This window comes from Hyperoodon ampullatus (assembly GCF_949752795.1).
Source record: "Hyperoodon ampullatus genome assembly, chromosome: 20".
NCBI lineage: Eukaryota > Metazoa > Chordata > Mammalia > Artiodactyla > Ziphiidae > Hyperoodon > Hyperoodon ampullatus.
Window position 1 is genome coordinate 5,521,660 of NC_136933.1, and position 18,999 is coordinate 5,540,658.

The following is an 18,999-nucleotide window of genomic DNA, read 5'->3' on the forward strand; positions in this document are numbered from 1 at the left end:
CATGTGGGATCTCCCCAGACCAGGGCTCGAACCCGTGTTCCCTGCATTGGCAGGCAGATTCTCAACCGCTGTGCCACCAGGGAAGCCCCTAGTTTTAGCTTTTACATTTAAGTCTGTAATCAATCTTACTTTTAATGTGTGTTGTGAGGTAGAGATTGATGTTCATTTTTTTGTTTCATGCATTTATTCAGTTATTCCATAACCATTTGCTGAAAAAGCTTTCTTTCCCCCATTGAATTGCTCTGACACCTTTGTTGAAATCAATGAAAGTGGTCAAAAGGTACAAAATTCCATTTATTAGATAAATAAGTACTGGGGATGTAATGTACAACACATTGGCCATAGTTAACACGGCTGTATGATATATTTGAAAGTTGCTAAGAGTAGATCTTAAAATTTTTCATAGCAAAGAAAATTTTTTTTCTTTTTTTAAATCTATGTGAGATGATGGATATTAACTAAACTTATCGTGATAATCATGTAGCAGTATACATATGTCAAGTCATTACAGGGTATACCTTAAACTTAAACTTACACAGAGCGGTATGTCAATTGTATCTCAATGAAAGTGAAAAAAATCAATTGATTCTTTGGGTGTGGTCTAGTTCTGGGCTCTCTATTCTGTTCCTTTGATGCATTTTGTCCATTCTTATGCTTATGTAACACTATTGTGATTGATGGACTTTTATAAGCAAATCTTGAAATCCTCAAGTGTGAGTCCTCAAACTTTTTTCTTTTTCAAAATTATTTTAGGTACTTTGATTTCCACATAAATTTTAGAATCCACTTATCTCTGTAATCCTTTAGTGTTTGATAGAATTCTCCAGTGAAGCCCTCTGGAAGAGACTGTTGGAATTTTGATTGAGTTTTCATTGAATCTATAGGAGAACTGATATCTTAAAAGTATTGATTCTTTTAGTTGATAAGTATGGTCTATATATCTCTGTATCTATTTAGGTTCCTCTTAATTTCTTTCAGCAATGTTTTGTAGTTTTCAGTCTTGTACATCTTTTATTAAATTCATCCCTAAGTGTTTTAAAATATTTCTGATACTGTTACAATGGTATTTTTACAAATGTATTTATCAGTGGTTTGCAGCTATTTTAAGCATGCAATTTTTTCTATTGGCCTTGTGTATTGTGACCTTATTAAATTCACTTATTCTAGTAGTTATTTTGTAGATCCTTTAGGATCTTCTATATAAACAATCATGTCTTCTACAAATAAAGACAGTTTTACTTTTTCATTTCCAATCTGCAAGCCTTTCATTTCTTTTACTTATCCTATTGCACTGCCTAGAATCCACAGTGCAATGTTGAATATAAATAAGAAAGACATTCTTGGCTTTTTCCTGGTCTTAGGAAACTTCAGTATTTCACTGCTTAATATAATATTAGCTGTAGGTTTTGATAGGTGCTCTTTATTATTAATTATTAATTAAGGATGTTCTTTTCTAGTAGGCTGAGAATTTTGAATATGAATGGATGTTGAAATTTGTCATATGCTCTTTTCTGCATCTATTAAGCTTATATTATTTTCTCATTTTGTCTGTTAACAAAGTGAATTATATGATTTGATTTTTAAATGTTAAACCAGTCTTACTTCCTGTAACAAACAAACTTGTTTATGATGGAACTGTTATATGTCTGTATGTATACATACATACAGAAATATCTTTATCTATAATGTGATTCTTACTAGTTTTTAAAGGATTTTTCTGTCATGTTCATGACAGATATTGGCTTGCAATTTTATTTTCTTTTATATTCTATCAATTTAAAAAAAAATAGTGTTATGTTACCTCAAAAACAAGTGTGGAAGTGTTTCTTTCTCATCTGTTTGCTAAAAGAGTTTGTATAAGTTGATACTATGCAACTGTTTAATGTTTGTTTGAACTCTCTAGTGAAATCCTCTGGGTCTTTCTTTGTGTGAAAACTTTGGACAATAAATTCAGTTTCATTAATAGATAATAGCTACCCTAATTTTCTATTTCATCTTGTGTTAGTTTTGGTAAGTTGAATTCTTAAAGACATTTGCCCATCTCATATACTTTGTCAAATTTATTGGCATAAAATTATTCATAATGTTCTCTTATTATCCATTTAAAACTGTCTGTAGCATCTGCATTAGAAACAATTCTTTTATTTTAGTAATTTGTTGCTTTTCTTTAAACCTCCATGAAACTTTCTAATGGTTAATAGTTGCATTAATCCTTTCTAAGAGCGGATTTCGGTTTTATTATTTTTTCTGTACTCTGTTTTTTATTTCATTGACTTCTCTTTATTATTTCTTTCCTTCTACCTGACTTCGTTTTAATTTTCTTGTCTTTTTCTACTTTCATAGCATTTAAACTTTGAACATTGATTTTAAACCTTTCATTCTTTCTAATATAAAGCTATATATTTTCCTTTAAAAACTGATTAATATAAACTTGTTGGTATGTAGTATTTTCATTATCATTCAGTTCAAAATATTTTCTAATTTCCCTTCGGATTTTTCCCTTTGATAATAGGTCACTTGGAAGTATTTAGGTATTTTTATAAATGCTATTAATATTTATTTCTTATTAATTTCAGTGATAGTCAAAGAAACCACTGTACAAAATGTAAATATTTGAAATTTAGTAAGAATTTTCAATGGCTTAGCACATTCCCTAACTTAGTTTACTTGCTATATACATGTGAAAAGATTGTATATTCTCCACTTGTTGAGTGTACTGTTCTATAAATATCAGTTGGTACAATATGGTTGATAGTTTCATTTAGATACTATTTGTTTTGTTGTACTGTTCTGTTCTTACTGAGAGAGGAGTGTTAAATCTCTTATAATTATGGTGTCTGTTTCTGCCTGTAGTTCCATCAGTTTTTGCTTCATGTTCTTTATGCTTTATTGGCTAAATTGCATTTACAATTGCTAGGTTCTCCTAATGAGTTTCTCCCTGTATTATTACAAGACATCCTCTTTATCTCTGGAAATATTTCTTGTCTTGAAGTCTATTTTGTCTGATATTCATATAGGAACTTCCACTTCTGGGTTATCAAATACTGTTTATTATCCTACTTAATTTTCTCTATAGTCTCCTTAGGTTTATATCTTTGTATTTGTTTCTAGGGGATTAGGACGCATCCTTAAATGACCACTGTCATTTAGAGTTAATATTGGTAGATTTATTATTTATTAATTAGATTTTATACACAATATCATGAGCTCTCAAACTCCTACCCATTCTTGGGCTATTGTTGTCACATATTTTACATCTATATACAGTATAAGCACCACAATACACAGCACACTGTTATAGTTTTGCTTTAAATTGCTCTCTATCTTCAAATAAATTTAGATCAATAAAAAAGACACCAACATATTAATCATTTATGGTGTTCTTTATTTTTTCCTGTAGATCTGAGTTTACATCTGGTGTCATTTACCTTCCACCTGAAGAACTTTATAAGCATTTCTCTAGCGCAGGTCTGTTGGTAGACTGTTCTTTTAGGTTTTGTTTATTGAAAATGTCCTTATTCTACTTGAAAGTTTGAAGGATATTTTTGCTGGATATAGAATTCTGATTGTTTTGTTTTGTTCGTTTGCTTGTTTCACCACTTTTTCTTCCTTAAACGACCCAACTCCACTTCACCCTCGTCTCTCTGTTTGCTCTTTTCTCTCCCTAGACAACTCTTTAACCAATTCCTCATATCACAGGCTAATTCTCATCTCTCTGGTTTCATTTCACGCTTCTCAGAGACCTCTGTTGACCATGCTATCCAAAACCAGCCTTCTTCTCTGTGACTTTCTCATTTTCCTCTTTACATCTTGTGCAATACTTCCACAATGTTTTTATTTGTTTCCTTGCTTCTTGTCTTTCTACCTGAGTAGCTCCATATGAAAATTTATTTTATATTCTCCTACATTCTTGGCATTTGGCAAAATGCCTGGCATCATGATAAAGGCACAGTGATGTTTCCCTAATGTAGAATGAATACAACTGAAGTTACAGGGGCATCTGAAGTCTAGCTTTGCTAGAATTGAAAAGACACATTGAGTAGTCACACTGATAAACTCTCCAGGACCATCTGTTTTACACACTGTGCTAGGGAATATAAATGCATAAGTGAAGCTTCTTCAAGAAACTTTTCCAGATTCTCTGAGTTAGAAACAATCGCCTCCTCTCATTCCCCTAGCATTCCACTTCATCCTGACTGTGGTACTTTTTGTGATTGACCTTGTACCATTGCTCTTTCTATACGTATCTTCCCTCTCCAACTGGATTGTCAGGTCCTTGCCAGCAGGGGAGATATTTCTGAACACACACTGGCAATCCTGCAGAAATAACCTTTATGTCTGCAGACATTTCGGGATACTCATAAAATGGTATTGCATTGAAAATGAATTGAATGAGAAAGTTAGCGTTTTTGTTTAATAGGATTCTCTATTTCTCTGTGGAAAAAGGAGCTGTATAATTCCAAAGTCATTAGAATTTCAACTCAGCATTAATAAAGCCCTAAGTTCCCACCAAGGACACTGTGTCACGTGTGGAGGAGGACTCCTCTGCCCAGTCTCTCCCTTTGTTCATGTTTATATGCACTGCCTTCATAGTTTATGCTTCCTGCAGTTTGCATCACAATAACGTGCCAAATATTTCCTGCCCATGCTTCTGTTTGGCTGCAGAGCAGGAGAATTGTAATGGAAAAGCAACAGATCAGAATAGTTTTTAGATTTGTTGGTGCTCTTAAAAAGGCCCACTTTTAAACATAAATATTTATGCCTGTTGCCGTGCTCAACCTCCATTCGTTATGAGGAGACCTTTGATGAGTCTGTAGTGTGAAGAGGACCCATATAAATACTGGTTTCCATTTATTATGACAAGGCTGATGGAGAGCTCTGGAGGTAGGAAGGCTGAAGCTAGCTTTCATGTTCTGTGCATAACAGAGGAGAATGGCTCAGCCCCAGACAAGCATTCAAACAACTCACATGTAGGTTGTGATAACTTATTGCCTCTGGGTTTGAGGACTATGGTAATCTTCCTGAGTCACGCACACCTGCGAGTGAAATGGAAGAGCCTTGGAAGCACAGCTCTTCTTTGTAACTTTTTTCTTTAAGACCCAGTATTGTTCTGACAAGTTCAAGTTAACGAAAGGACCATGGTACTAGAGGGCGGTACTCTGTAAGGTAGGTGTGTATGTGTGTTGGAGGTGAGGGTTACAAGTCTGAAACTTCTTGTAGGTTCCCAGGCCCCATCCAAAGCTTATAGAATCTGAACCTGCAGATGCTGGGCCTGGGAATCTGCATTTGAGCACCATCCCCAGAGGATGCACTGCGACGTTTTGGAGCCACTGCTTGAAGGAATAGAGAGACAAGAGTTGTCTCTTTTGTCTCTGAACTGTCCATCTGTGCCTGGAAAATTGTGAGTCCCTTAGATTGCTCACCAAGAAGATCCTGTGGTCTCATTGTTTTTTCCCATAACTGAATTGACTCTTAATTGAGCAATTAGGTCAGTCAGTGTCCGATTATCATGTACTTGAAACTAAAACAAAATAAGTTCATCCTTACACTGGCCAAACCAACTTACCCTGTCATGTCTAACAGTTTTCTCAGACGCATGCATTGGGCTCTAGGAATTTGAAAGTCCACAGGAAGTTCTGCCCTTTGTCACATTATCTACATAAGAGCAATTCTGATGACACTGCAGTATTCAGTAAGCAGGGCTCATTGGATGTAATCAGAAGTAACTTCTTGCCATCCACTGCCCTTTCATGCCATCTCTGTGGGGTTAATTTTTTCCTACCCCTTGGTAAAAACTAGGGTAAGTGTCATGAATTTTTGCTCACTTTTAAGTAGTAAAGAGTTCTTTACTTTCCTTCTTAGATACACAAAATTCTATGGCATTAACTGATATATCCAAGTTTTTTTCAGTAGTTTTTATCTACTGAAAAAAGCTGCACAGGTTCAAGGTTGAGAATTATGCTTTATTCAGTGAACTTACTGAGGACTTTAGCCTGGGATACAGCCTTTCAGATAGCTCTGAGGGGGTGTTCTAAAAAGGTAAGGGAGAAGCCAGGATATATAGGAGTTTTTGCTGAGAAAAAAAAAACATGTGTTTAAACATCACAAGATTACTGCTAATCATAAGAACAAAACAGTTCAAGTTAATGATTTTAGGTGCTTTTCTATGTATGGCAAGAGTCTTGGGCCCAGTGAAGTCATTCCTTTGACGTGCATCTTTTTTTTTTTTTTTTTTGCGGTACGCGGGTCTCTTACTGTTGTGGCCTCTCCCATTGCGGAGCACAGGCTCCGGACGCGCAGGCTCAGCGGCCATGGCTCACAGGCCCAGCTGCTCCGCGGCATGTGGGATCTTCCCAGACTGGGGCACGAACCCGTGTCCCCTGCATCGGCAGGCGGACTCAACCACTGCGCCACCAGGGAAGCCCTGATATGCATCTTAACTATCCCGGTCCAATATCTTGTTTTTCTGCATCCTGAATCCCCTCGGGGAGCCCCATTGTCAGGAGGCCTGCAGTGGCTGATGACTCCTTTGTCTACTGAAATGGCAGGTGACATTCGTAGTTCCCACAGGGTAGAAAATAATTTTTAAACAGCTCCAAACTTTATTGGAAGTGAGTTTTCCCCCTCCCTTAGCTCAGTTCTGCTTGGGTGGCCTATTTGCCATGGGAAAAGGGTGCATAGGCTCTTCTCTTCCTCTCTGCCTGTGGCTTTTGCTTTTCTGCCTTTATCTCTGCCTCAGGTTCCTCCAGGGCTGAGGGATGCAGGGTATCAGGTTAGAAAGGCGAGGGAGATAAAGGTTTATTTGATACATACCTATACAAAACTCGCATAGACACTGCCTGACTCTTTCTCATGGGGTGATTTCATGGCTTTTTCAAGAACTCAGCATTACTTGATACTTAGCCTATAGGCTATGTACCTCCTCTGGGGTCACTTTAAGGCCCTAGATATCCAGTTGAACCTGCTAGCATCCTTCCGCTGAGGTCACATTGCCCCCACCGTTCATACACGGCACACACGTGGTCTGTGGGAAACTTCAGATCGTTTGCTCTGACAAGCTCTGAGAATATAGGTCAGGCCTAGTCCTTCCACCTCGCTTACTTCGCCATCAGAGTAGCTAAGTAGACACAGACTCCAGACTTTGGATCTTGCCAGTGTTGTCGAGTCCAGGACACTGGGCTCCAAGCACAATAAGGCATTCCTCAAGCTCTCTGAGTATTCCACTGAATCCTTTTCCCATGGGTTCGAGGTGAGAGAGAAGGAATCCCCCATCTCACATGGAAGAGGGTTAAGTCAAATTCATAGTATGATAGAGATCCCTTTAAGAAATTCTCTATTTCTTTCTTTCTTCTCCAATCTCTTTTTCAGATTGGTGATGAGGGATCAGCTTTAGTTGGAAAATGGCTCTTGACCACTTCTGTTGGATGCCCTGAACTGGGGCTCTCATACTCCACTTTAGTCATGGAGGTGTAGCTAGCATCTGTGTCTTAGAACTTCAACCGGGGGCTTCATCCAAGATACTGGGAAATAAAGATTCCCTTGTAATATCTCTTTGCCGTCATAATACCAGCTAGTTTATGTTTATCACTTGTTGTATACCAGACGCTCCTTCATACATGCCTTATCTTACTCAGTCCTTCCCACAATCCTATAAGGAAACAGAAGGTCAGAGAAGTCAAATAATTTGTGTCAAGTCACCCAGATAGCAGGTTGCAAAATTCTTCCCAACACTGTGCATTATTTTCTTTTTAGGAAAATAAGAATGATTTTTGTGTCTTAGAAAGAAAATACTATGCATTCATCAGGGGGAAAAAAAATGTTAAAGCTGTTTACTCTCCTGGCTTTGACAATGGGAAGATATGGAATTTTGGAGCAAAATTAAGAACACCGAGTCTCAGTTGCTAAGCCTTTGAATAGACTCATTCGCTTAATTCTTATAAAACCTTGTGATGTGGATGGGCTCGTCTTCATCTTATAGATGAAGAAACTGAGGCCAGGGGGATATGATTGGCCTCCCCTACATTACAGAACGAGGAATATTTGGAGCCAGGATTTAAAATCCAAAGTCTCAGACCATGACCCTGAATCTACTTTTCCTCTCCACTCTGATGGGACATAGCAGGAATATGAGCTGTGGAAGTTGTTTGGTTGATGCTTCTTTCAAACACATCTGACTCTAGATGAGGAGTGACAGAGGAGTCAAGGTTTTCACTAAACTCCTTGGAAACAAAGAACATCTTATTCCTCTTGGAATCCCTAGTGCCTGGTCCAAAGTTGACACTCTATTAATGAATGAGTGAAATGGGTAAACAGTCAATAACTTTCTTTTCAACTCTCTGGTGGAAAGTAAATTTACATGTGGGTTAAATTAAGACAGCCTCCTCCTCCTGGGTATTTACATTTTATAAGATGGTCTTGGGAGAAGAGCTCCGATGAATGATATATAAACTTGAATTTCTGATTCAGTCCTTGGAATAGAGGTGGAAGAGGAATTGAGACTAAGTTTTTCTCTGGAGTCTCAAGTTTCACTGCAGAAATGACAGCTTACATGTCTCTCTGCCGTAAGGAAAAAATAGATTGCTTCTTTGTTTGGGTTATGAAGTATCTGGAAACGTTTTACCTCAAAGAAGTATGTTCTAATAATTTCAGTCATCCAGCAATGGGGCAGGCGACTTCCAAAGTATTGACAGTCATACTTCTGCAGAGGAACCTGTTGGCTGGGCTCTTGGAAGGAAGGATTGAACTGTTATTGGTGGGGTAGACCAGATGGCTTCTAAGAGGCTCTGTCCCTGACCTTTTGGAGATCTAGGATTCGTTCAGGTGGTTGATGACAAGGATGCAGCTAACCAGGTCTGTGTGTCTGTCGTCCACAGGTCTGAGGCGCAATTACAGATGTACCATCTGCAGTGTCTCTCTAAACTCAATAGAACAGTATCATGCCCATCTGAAAGGATCTAAACATCAGACCAAGTAGGTACTTTCATGCTTTCACTCTTCAGCCCTTTTGTATGTAACTTTTAGCGTGATGAATCAAGGCTAACCATTTTACTTATTTCAAAATAAGTAGATGAAAACTGTATCTCTTATCTCCAAGGTTCCCTTGATATTTAGGCTGCTCAAGCCTCCAGAGTCTGCCTAGCACCGCTTGAAGAATGACTTCTTGCCTTTTTTGGACACAGTAATGACAATTTTTTTTTTCATTTTTTCCTTCTTTTCAAGGCTAGTCAGCACATTTGTATGAACCTCAGGAAACTTTTAGATCTATATTAAGTGTTTTTAAATAAGCAATGTAGTCTCTACTTGGAGGATGGGCCAGACCTCCGTGTTGTGAAGTCAAATTCTGTGAATGTCTTCGACCACTTTCTATTTCTAGAAGCATATTGTTACTTAGTCTGGAAACCTAACAAATCCCCTGGAATTTTAAGTCATTCACGTACATAGCTATTTTCAATTCAATGGAAGCTCATTCCATTCCCCCTCCCCCAAATTCTCATGATTGTAAGCCAGAAAAGTCTAATCAGGCATCATTTCCCCTGTATTTATATTGCTCATCTTTTTAGAAAACCAATGACATTAGCTTTTAGGTATTTTTAAAGTAGCTGCTAGGACTGCTAATAAAATCTAATAAAATAGGAAAAAACAAAGAATATCTCAAAGATATGTAATTTTCCTGAATAGAATTGTTTTCATTTCTCTCATATTCATTAGCAGAATCATTGAACAGATTCGACTGTATCAGGGCCTCATAAATAATGAATGATTCATTTAACAAAGGTTTATGGAGCGCCCACTGTGTGCCAGACCCCGAGTGTGCCCTGGGGAAGAAAAGATGAATGGATTTAGGCCTTCCTCTTGGGGAGCTCCCTGCCAGGCTGGGGAAACAGTCATGTAAACACATAGATTGTTCTCTGTTACTATAATGTGGGCACCCCGAGCTTTGAGGACCAGGACGGGAGCATCCAGGGGAAGCTTTCCAGGGACATCAGTGCAGAGGCTGAGCTCATAAGGATGAAGTCAGGGTCTGATTTTGTTTTCCATTATCACCCAGCCCCCAGCACAACACTTGATACGTAGTAAGGGCTTCATAAACATTCCTGATGGAGTGAATGCGTGATTTTTAAAAGATGATAACGACAGCAGAAACTAACACAACACAGTAAAGCAATTATACTCCAATAAAGATGTCCAAAAAAAAAAAGAAGAAAAGATGAGTAATGATTTTCCAAGCACGGATAGGAAGGTACATTCCAGGCAGGGAAATTTCTTGGCAAAGATACTGTAAAGACATAGATTCACAGGGGTTTCTGGCTTCATGGGAGAAGTTTAGGCCCAGAGTGCCTACCGACTCTCAGTTTTTCCACGATATTGTGCGGTTCAGTGAGTCAAAGCTGCTTTCATCACTTTCTTTACTCTGATCCACCCCCAAAGGGCTTTTATCAAGGAAGTTCTTCAGAAACAAGACTGTCTCTGATACTGAGCACCTAGAACACTTGTATTGATTATTGGAAGCCGCTGCCCCAATCCCATCCCCAACCCCCAAAACGGTCCCTTCAGCATCTCTCTGACTCTCCCGTTGTGAGCCATACCGTATGCATCCTAACGAGCATGCATCTGATGTACGCACAGACACCTTACAAGGAGCTGCAACAGTAAATGATCATCTTTTAGGGGCATGTATTTATTGCTCTTCATAAACAGAAAAGGGTAGACAGCAGTGATTTTAGGTGGCAAGAATCATGTCAATAACTGATGCAGATGGATAGCATCTCCAGCTTCAGGAAAATACCTACCTCTCCACGTGTACCTATAAAACTTCACGTGACAGAATTTGTGCTAGGCATAGTCACACCTGATACCTTGTTTATTTCCCTTAACTACCTTGAGATACATATTACTGACCCATTATTTGATCTGAGAAACTAAGGCTCAGAGAGGCAAAGTGACTTTCGCAGCACCACCTTGCCAAAAAAAATGGCAGAACCAGGACTGGACCCAGCAGCGTCAGACTCTCGCTTTTAATTCATTCGTGTCACTCAGCCACCACAGACAGGCTTTGGACACAGGACTGCAGGGACTGCCAGTAGAGTCCTATGATGAATTTTGAAAAAGGACATCGCTTCCCTGGTGTAATTTAATAAGTATATGTGACTTCAGAAGGGTACGTCTCCTGCTGTGCTGCCTTCTTTCCAATAAACAAGACAGTTTGCTTTTTTTTTTAACCACAAAAGCACAAGGTTGAAGAAACCTTGAAGAAAATAATTGTCATAGCTGTGTCGCGCAGGCCATTTCATCTGTCCTTATACCAGATTTGAGTATCCTGGGTGTGTATATGAGTCTGTCTTTGTTTACGAGACAGACGGTTCCATAATTTTCTTGTAATATCCTTGTTAGGTTTGGTTTCAAGTGTGTGAGGGCCTCGATAAACAGATTCTATTTCTAATCCCTGAATGAGTTTGTGGTAGACTGCTGCTATTTCTTACCTTAAAAAAGAGGAAGAATTCATTAGTGAAGCCATCTAGGCCTAAAAATTTATGCTATGGGAGTATTTTTCTTAGAAATTTAGTTTCTTTAGTACAGCATTCTTCATATCTTCTATTCTTATATCAGCTTAAATAAGCTGCCTTTCAATTAATTTGTCCATTTCATTTTAAAATATATTGGTTTAAAATTGTTCATTTTATCCCCTAATTTTATTTTTAATGCTTGTGGAATATTTTTCTTTCCAGACACTGTTTACTTGTGTCTCTTCCTTTTTTTTTTTTTTTGATCACTTTTCTTGTTAGAAGTTTATCCATCTTTATTAGTTGTTTTTTTTTGTTTGATGAACAAACGTTGGGGATTTGTTGATTTTCTTTATGTACAGTTATTTTATGACATTTAAAATATTATTTCCTTCTTTCTACTTCCTTTGAATTTAATTTGCATTTTCCCCTGGCTTCTTAACATAAAAGTATAGGTTCTATAATGAAAAAGAATCTGAAAAAGAATATATATAAATATAAATATAAATAAATGGTCCTATCTATCAATTAGGCCAAGTTTCTTAATCTTGTTCAAATCAGTGTATTCTTACTGATTTTCTTGTCTGCTTTTTATATCCATGAGAAGCAGACATAATTAAAAACCTCCAGCTGTACATATGATTTGCCTATGTGTCTTCTTAATTCTATCTTTTCTTTTTTGTTTTATATATTTAAAGGTATATTATTAGATGCTTACAAATTTAGGATTTTTTAATGTATTCTTATTGTATGGGCCCCTTTTTTTTTTGTCACTTTTTGCCATCATGAAATATCCTTCTTTGTTACTAGTAGTATTTTCCTTGAAGTATACCAACATCAACTACAGCAACTCTTCAAGGCTTTCAAAACTTTTTCCTTTAAATTGTATCCAGCTTTTATTTTGTTCTCAGGTGGAAGTTTAGTGTGGTGGAAGTCAGCCAAATGGTTCTTAACTGTTTTAATCTAAGTCAACATAAGTATTAAAGTGTCTGTAATTTTCAAGGTCTTATATTTATATTTTTGCAGTCATTTCTGGAGGAGCGTTGAGATGAGCAGAGATGATTCAGTTGTGTAGTGGAAAGGACACTGAATTTTATTTCTAGTGCAATTTTGCCACTGAGTGACCCTGGGCACTGACAAACCTTCTTTAAGTCTCACTTCCCTCAAAGATCAGTGTTTAATGATGACAAGAACACAACAAATATGCTTCCACTTCCCATGCTTTGCTCATGATCCTGGTATTCTTTTCTACGAATCCTGAATTCAGACCTAAATTTTTTCCTGAAACATGTCCCAGTCAGCCTTGAGCATTTATTGAAGTTAGCAATGACCCTCCTCTGCCCCAATTATGTCCACCCAGAACCTCAAAATATGACCTTATTTGTAAATAGGGTCTTTGCAGATATAAAAGTTAAGAATCTCAAGATGAAATCTTTCTGGATTTATGAGAATGATTTATGGTGTCTTTATGAGAGAAAGGAAAGGGAGATTTGAACACACAGAGAAGGTGGCCCTTTGAAGACAGATGCAGAGATTGGGGTTCTGTTTCCTCAAGCCAAGGAACACCAGGAGACAGCAGCGTCTGGAGGAGGCAAAAAGGAATCTCCTCCAGAGCTTTTGGAGGGAGTGTGCCCTGCTGACTCCTTGATTCCAGACTTTCATCTTCTAGAACCTTGAGAGAATAAATTTCTGTTATTTGAAGACACTCAGTTTTGGGTACTTTTTTAAGGGCAGCCCTAGGAAATTAATATAGTGTGAAACCTACATGCCTTGTTCCATCAGTAATCCTTCAGTCATATTTTCTGGGCAACTGCTTACAATGCCAATCCCGATAATGACAACGATGATGGTCATAATGATGCGGGTGGAGAAGATGGTGATGATGATGACGCCACCACTGATAACCAAAGTGGGACTTGTCTGAGACTGGGATACAGCCACAGACTAAAATGCTTTGGAAGTGTTACATCTAATACACACAGCAGTCCTGTAATTGACCAGAGGCTCCACTTTATAGGTTAGAAAATTGAGTCTCAGAGAAGTTCAGTGACTTGCCCAAGGTCCCCAAAAAATTGGTCAGCAGAGTCAAGAACAGAAGTCAGGTTATTGGCAACCTTTACTCTAACTGTTTTAACAGTACTTAAATAACATTATTATTATTATATTGCTCTTTACTAGTAGTAAAAAGCCTTTTTCTTTTTTTGGCAAATGTCATAAACAGCAAAATGACTGTCAAATTTGCTCTATGGTTAAATTGCAAGAGAAATATTCAATAGCTAATGAGAGTAAAGGTTTCGAAATGCAAATGATCATACCGGCATATAAAGCAATTGCCTATTGGTAGATTTTTCAGCATTTCCGGGGGATCTAGTCTGTCAATTAGTACAAATGTTTAAAATGAAATTTAAAGGCAGATGAGTACATACCATAGACTAATGAACAATGCCCCCATAATGTACTTAAATTTGAGTTTAGGGAACACTTCAAGCCTCAGGACATTGTATTACCTAGAATTAAAGGTTATAAAATTTGTCATTACTTACTTTGATATTTCATTTGGTTGAAAATGAGGTACAAGTGTTTATAAGAATAAATCAGACTGACCAAAAGTTAGTAGTAATTTCTATATGTGCTGCTTCCTTTGAGAAGAATCCTGAAGTGGTGATATCCATTGCTTTTTCTGCAATTTTTCCCAATTAGTATGAATCCTCCAGACAATAATCCTTCATATTATTCATTTCCCCATTATATTCATTTATTTATGAAGTGATTGAGTGGATGTTCAGTCTAATTTTCAGAGCTAGAATATATTTGCTTTAAATACCTTGGAATTCAGTTCCTGCCTTCAGGATAATAGTTAGTTGTGTGTGTGTGGGAGGAGGGTGGAATAATAAATTATAATAATAAAAATAAATAGTTTTGCAAGAGATGTTCAGCATGAAGAAGCTTCTGTACTTATAATAAATAAAAATAGCTTAATATACCAAGGAGATGTTCTCTTTGGAAACAAGCAAACAAAAACCAAATCAAGGCATGGACTTCTTCGAAGGCTAAAAGTATAGAATTTTTTTTTGTAGAATTTTCAATGTGATTTACTGGCATTAACCAAGAATTTCAATAACCTAAGGGGTTGGGACTTTGGTTCTGAGTTCTGAGATAGGCAGGACATAAGACAGTGTTGAAAACAGAGCTGTCCTTTCCCAAAGAGGGTCAAGTTATTTCTCTTCAGCTGATAATTATTCATAAGCTGCTTGAAAAGGCTTGGAATAAAGGGCGAAATCTAGAATCCAAGGCAAAAGAGCTCCTGCAGGAAGTGGAGCTTGTGGAATATCACCAAGTCTTTCTAGCCAAAGGGCTAGATTTACATCCTAGGCACTGTAAATAGGGTGCCTCAAGCAGCACAAGGATGGGGATGAGGCAGGGCCTGTGGGTCAAAGGGCATTCTCTATTTAGCCCTGTTTTTTTTAATTTATTTATTACACTATAGTTGATATACAATATGGAGTTAGCTTTAGGTGTACAGCTTCAGATTCTATTCCATTTTAGGTCATTACAAGATATTGAATACAGTTCCCTGTGCTACACAGTAAATACTTGTTGTTTACCTATTTTATATATAGTAGTGTGTATCTATTAATCCCATAATCCTAATTTATCCCTCACCCTCCCCTTTTCCCTTTGGTAAGCATAAATTTATTTTCTATGTCTGTGAATCTGTTTCTGTTTTGTAAATAAGTTCATTTGTATCATTTTTTTAGACTCCACATATAAGTGATATCATATGATATTTGTCTTTCTTGATCTAACTTACTTCACTTAGTATGATAATCTCTGAGTCCACCCGTGTTACTGCAGATGGCTAAATTTCATTCTTTTTATGGCTGAGTAATATTCCATTATATATATATATATATATATATATATATACACCACATCTTTTTTATCCATTCCTCTGTTGATGGACACTTAGGTTGCTTCCATGTCTTGCTTATGTAAATAATACTTCTGTGAACACTGGGGAGCATGTCTCTTTTTGAATTAGAGTTTTCATCTTTTCTGGACATATGCCCAGCAGTGGGATTGCTGGATCATATGGTAACTCTAGTTTTCGTTTTTTAAGGAAACTCCAGATTGTTTTTCACAGTTAGCCCTGTTCTTTACAGAACATTCGAGTTCACTACTGTCACAAGCCCTCCCTTCTCTGAGGAAGGCCTCAGAGCCCAACTTCTCAAACGGAAGAGACAATAGCTTATAGATAGAGGGATTCCAGAGAAGCCAGAAAAAACTAGATCTGTCTCTCTCTACGGCACTAATGCACAGGCAATTCTAACAGCTGTACTTTTTCCTAAGTCTCACTTGCATGCTTTTGCTCTACATGCCATATCTAGGGATACATTACAGTTACAGTCTGTGAATAGATTAGGCCTTTTGTGGGCTTGACAAGTACTAAATGGGAAATATTTTCAATCTTCCATATTATTTATAGAATGACTGATGACCCCTAGTGCTCTTTAGCTCACTCACTCCCCCCACCCCGCCTTCTGGACAGACTTGTAATTATCATTTTGTCTAGCTTGAAATTTTTGTGAGTCATGGCTGTCTCCAGAGTGGTTCTGAGCCGATGCTTTCAAGTCTCTGCTTTAATTGTGGGTCCCATTGCCCACCTCTCATGTTCTTTGTCAGGCTGCTTCAGAGAGTCACCTAGTACCAGTCTCCAAGGGTGCAAGACCGTTACCTGATTTGGTTCTGAAAAGTGCATCTGTGTCAAGAGAGAAAAGAACCACCAGAAGTATGTGATGGAGCCCAACAGGGCTGGCCTGGGAGGTGGACAGCAAGTCCCAGAGTCACTGCTTCTCAAATCATGTCCCCTCACTGAGTTTCAAAGCCCTCATTGAATATAGGGTAGTCAAGGTCTCTATCCAACATTCTCTAATTTTATGCTTCAAGACTGAGCTTTTAAAACTTTTTAGTATTTTCCAGCGGCAGAAGAGGGTCTGTAAAGTCATCCTGCCTTCGTGTTTACCTCTCTCCTGCTGGGTGGCCCAGAAATTGACCAGCCCCCTCACGCTCAGGTCCTGCTAGAGGAAAAGTGTCCTCCGGGCCTGTTTATCCTGTTCTTGAACAAAAGGCGGAGGGGCTTTTTCCAAAGCTATGACTTGGGGCAAAAGAAGTGAAGTTGGTCATATCAGGAGAAAGTAGAGAAAGAAGCTTATTTTCACTTCATTCCATGCTATGAATACCAAGCACACATTCTGGTGGTTTCTCAGGCAAACGGGATGAGTGAGAGGGGGTGAGGAAGGCTCGAAAGGGAGCCTGGACCCATCACCTGAGTAGTCCAGGCTTCTGTCCTTACACTCATTCTGGGTCTTTTGTAAGTTACTGTAACCCCTTCTCACACATCTCCCCAGAGTTCATTAGACATTAGAGTATGTCCAGTTGTAAGCTATCTTTAGCTGCTCTTGACTTTTACTCCAACCAGACTTTGGTAAAATGTTGAATTTGGCCAGCGTTTGTCTCATCTCCTAAAAGTTGTCATGGAACATGGAATGCCAGGGAATTGAATTAAAATAAATGACGGACCTTGCTTCATTTAGGTCAATGTTGACAGGGGAGTAGGCGGAGGAGATAAGATGGGGATGGACACGTGCCTTGGTTGTGTTGCTGAGTCCAGCTCTCCATCTCTGCCCTTTGGCTGGAGAAGAGGATGAAGTCCATTCTGGCTGGGATTTTCATAGTGTAAATGGGGTAGTGGTTTGAGTGATTGGACAAATCAACCCCTCACCCCATTGAATTCACTCCCATGACCCAAATCTGTTGAGTGCCTGCTATGTTTCAGGCATTGAAACAGGCCTTGGGGACAACAGAAGGAGCTCCTTTTACCTCTCAACAAGTATATAATCTAGTTGAGAGGAAGCAACAGGTAGTCAAGTAAATACAGTTAAAATCAACATAGGATATATTGGCACAAAATGCTGCTGGAATTCAGAAGTAGTTGCATCTGGTTGGGGGCCAGCAGGAAAGGTGGTCATGGAGTGAGTACAGGAAAGTGGCTTGGGAAGGAGACCATCTGGGTTCAATCCTGGCTCTACGTCTACTGATTGGGTGGCCTTGAGCTTGTTACTTAAAGACCTGTCTAGAGCTTAGTTTCCACACCTGTAAAATATGACAGATTTTAAAAAGTTTTAGCAGAACTGTGGTGAGGACTGAGGTTTTTTTTTTTTTAAGTCGTTATGCAATCTGTTACAATATTGCTCCTGCTTTCTTATGTTTTGGATTTTGGGCCTGGAGGCATGTGGGATCTTAGCTCCCTGACGAGGAAGACATTGGAAGGCAAAGTCTTAACCCCTGGACTGCCAGGGAAGTTCCTAGGATTGAGTTTTAAGAACAACAAAAAACAAAAATAACAAAAAATACAAAACTTCTTAGACAGTACTTGGCATGCATGGCATGAACTTTTTTCTCATGTGTTAATTATCATTCTGTAATAATGAAATTACATTTGAAATGGACTTTGGGGAACAGGCAGATGAATACTGAGGGATCCGTCAGTACTTCTTTATCCCAAGTACTTCTGTAAGATTGGTCCAGAATTCTTCATAGCAAACTCTAGTTGCTTGCCCAAAGTTGGGGTTTTGGACTCACAAAAAGTTCAGACCCGTACAGGGTTTAGAACCCAAACTGACCTAAATCAGACAGGTATAAAGAATTATCTAGGACAATCCTCCAAAGACTATTCTCATTCTGAGTTTCTTGTGGTCTAATGCCTTCCACCTGCTCCAAGTCTTCATTTTATACAACAGTTTCAACCTTGGTATTCAATCTTGCAACATCAGAAAGAGCATTTTTTTTTAGAATTTATTTTATTGGAGTATAGTTGGTTCACAATGTTGTGTTAATTTCTGCTGTACAGCAAAGTGATTCAGTTATACATATATGTATACTTTCTTTTTCATATCTTTTCCGTGATGGTTTATTATAGGATATTGAATATAGTTCTGTGTGCTACACAGTAGGACCTTGTTGTTTATCCATTCTATATATAACAGTTTGTTACCAGTTACATTTTTCAGCCGTCTATAATTAGCACATTATTCTCCAAAGACCATGGATAATAATCCTTGAAAGTAAATAAAATAAATTGAACTATGCTCCTGGCTACATTTCCCAAAATCATTTTCCCAATATTCTTTGAGACTCCCTGGAGAGATTTTCTTTACCATTCTGATAATATGGAGCTCATTTTTCTTCTCTATTTGCATTTTTAATTCACCATTAAAAAATAATATGTATCATTTTTACGCAGGCATCTGTCTGCTGCAGCACATACTAGATCCTTAGCTAATCTCAACATTAACTTATTAAATTCGATTTTGATTCACAGCATTTGATAAATCCTCTATATTTCAGAATTAGAAGGGTTTTCTCAAAAACAAATGATCTCCCTGTATGAGGGAGACACCTCTTTAAGTGTTAACCACTGTTATTTAAGTTATAACTT

General features: G+C 37.9%; 1 protein-coding gene across 1 annotated transcript in view; it reads left to right on the plus strand.

The window, feature by feature from the left end:
- ZMAT4 (zinc finger matrin-type 4) overlaps positions 1–8,974 on the plus strand; it is a gene marked incomplete at both ends in the record, with an annotated part of 203,552 nt that extends 194,578 nt beyond the window's left edge. Inside the window, one exon of the mRNA XM_079726554.1 lies at positions 8,874–8,974. Coding sequence (XP_079582680.1) covers positions 8,874–8,974 — 101 coding nt within the window. The remainder of the gene's footprint in view (positions 1–8,873) is intronic.
- Between the last annotated feature and the right edge of the window lie 10,025 nt (positions 8,975–18,999).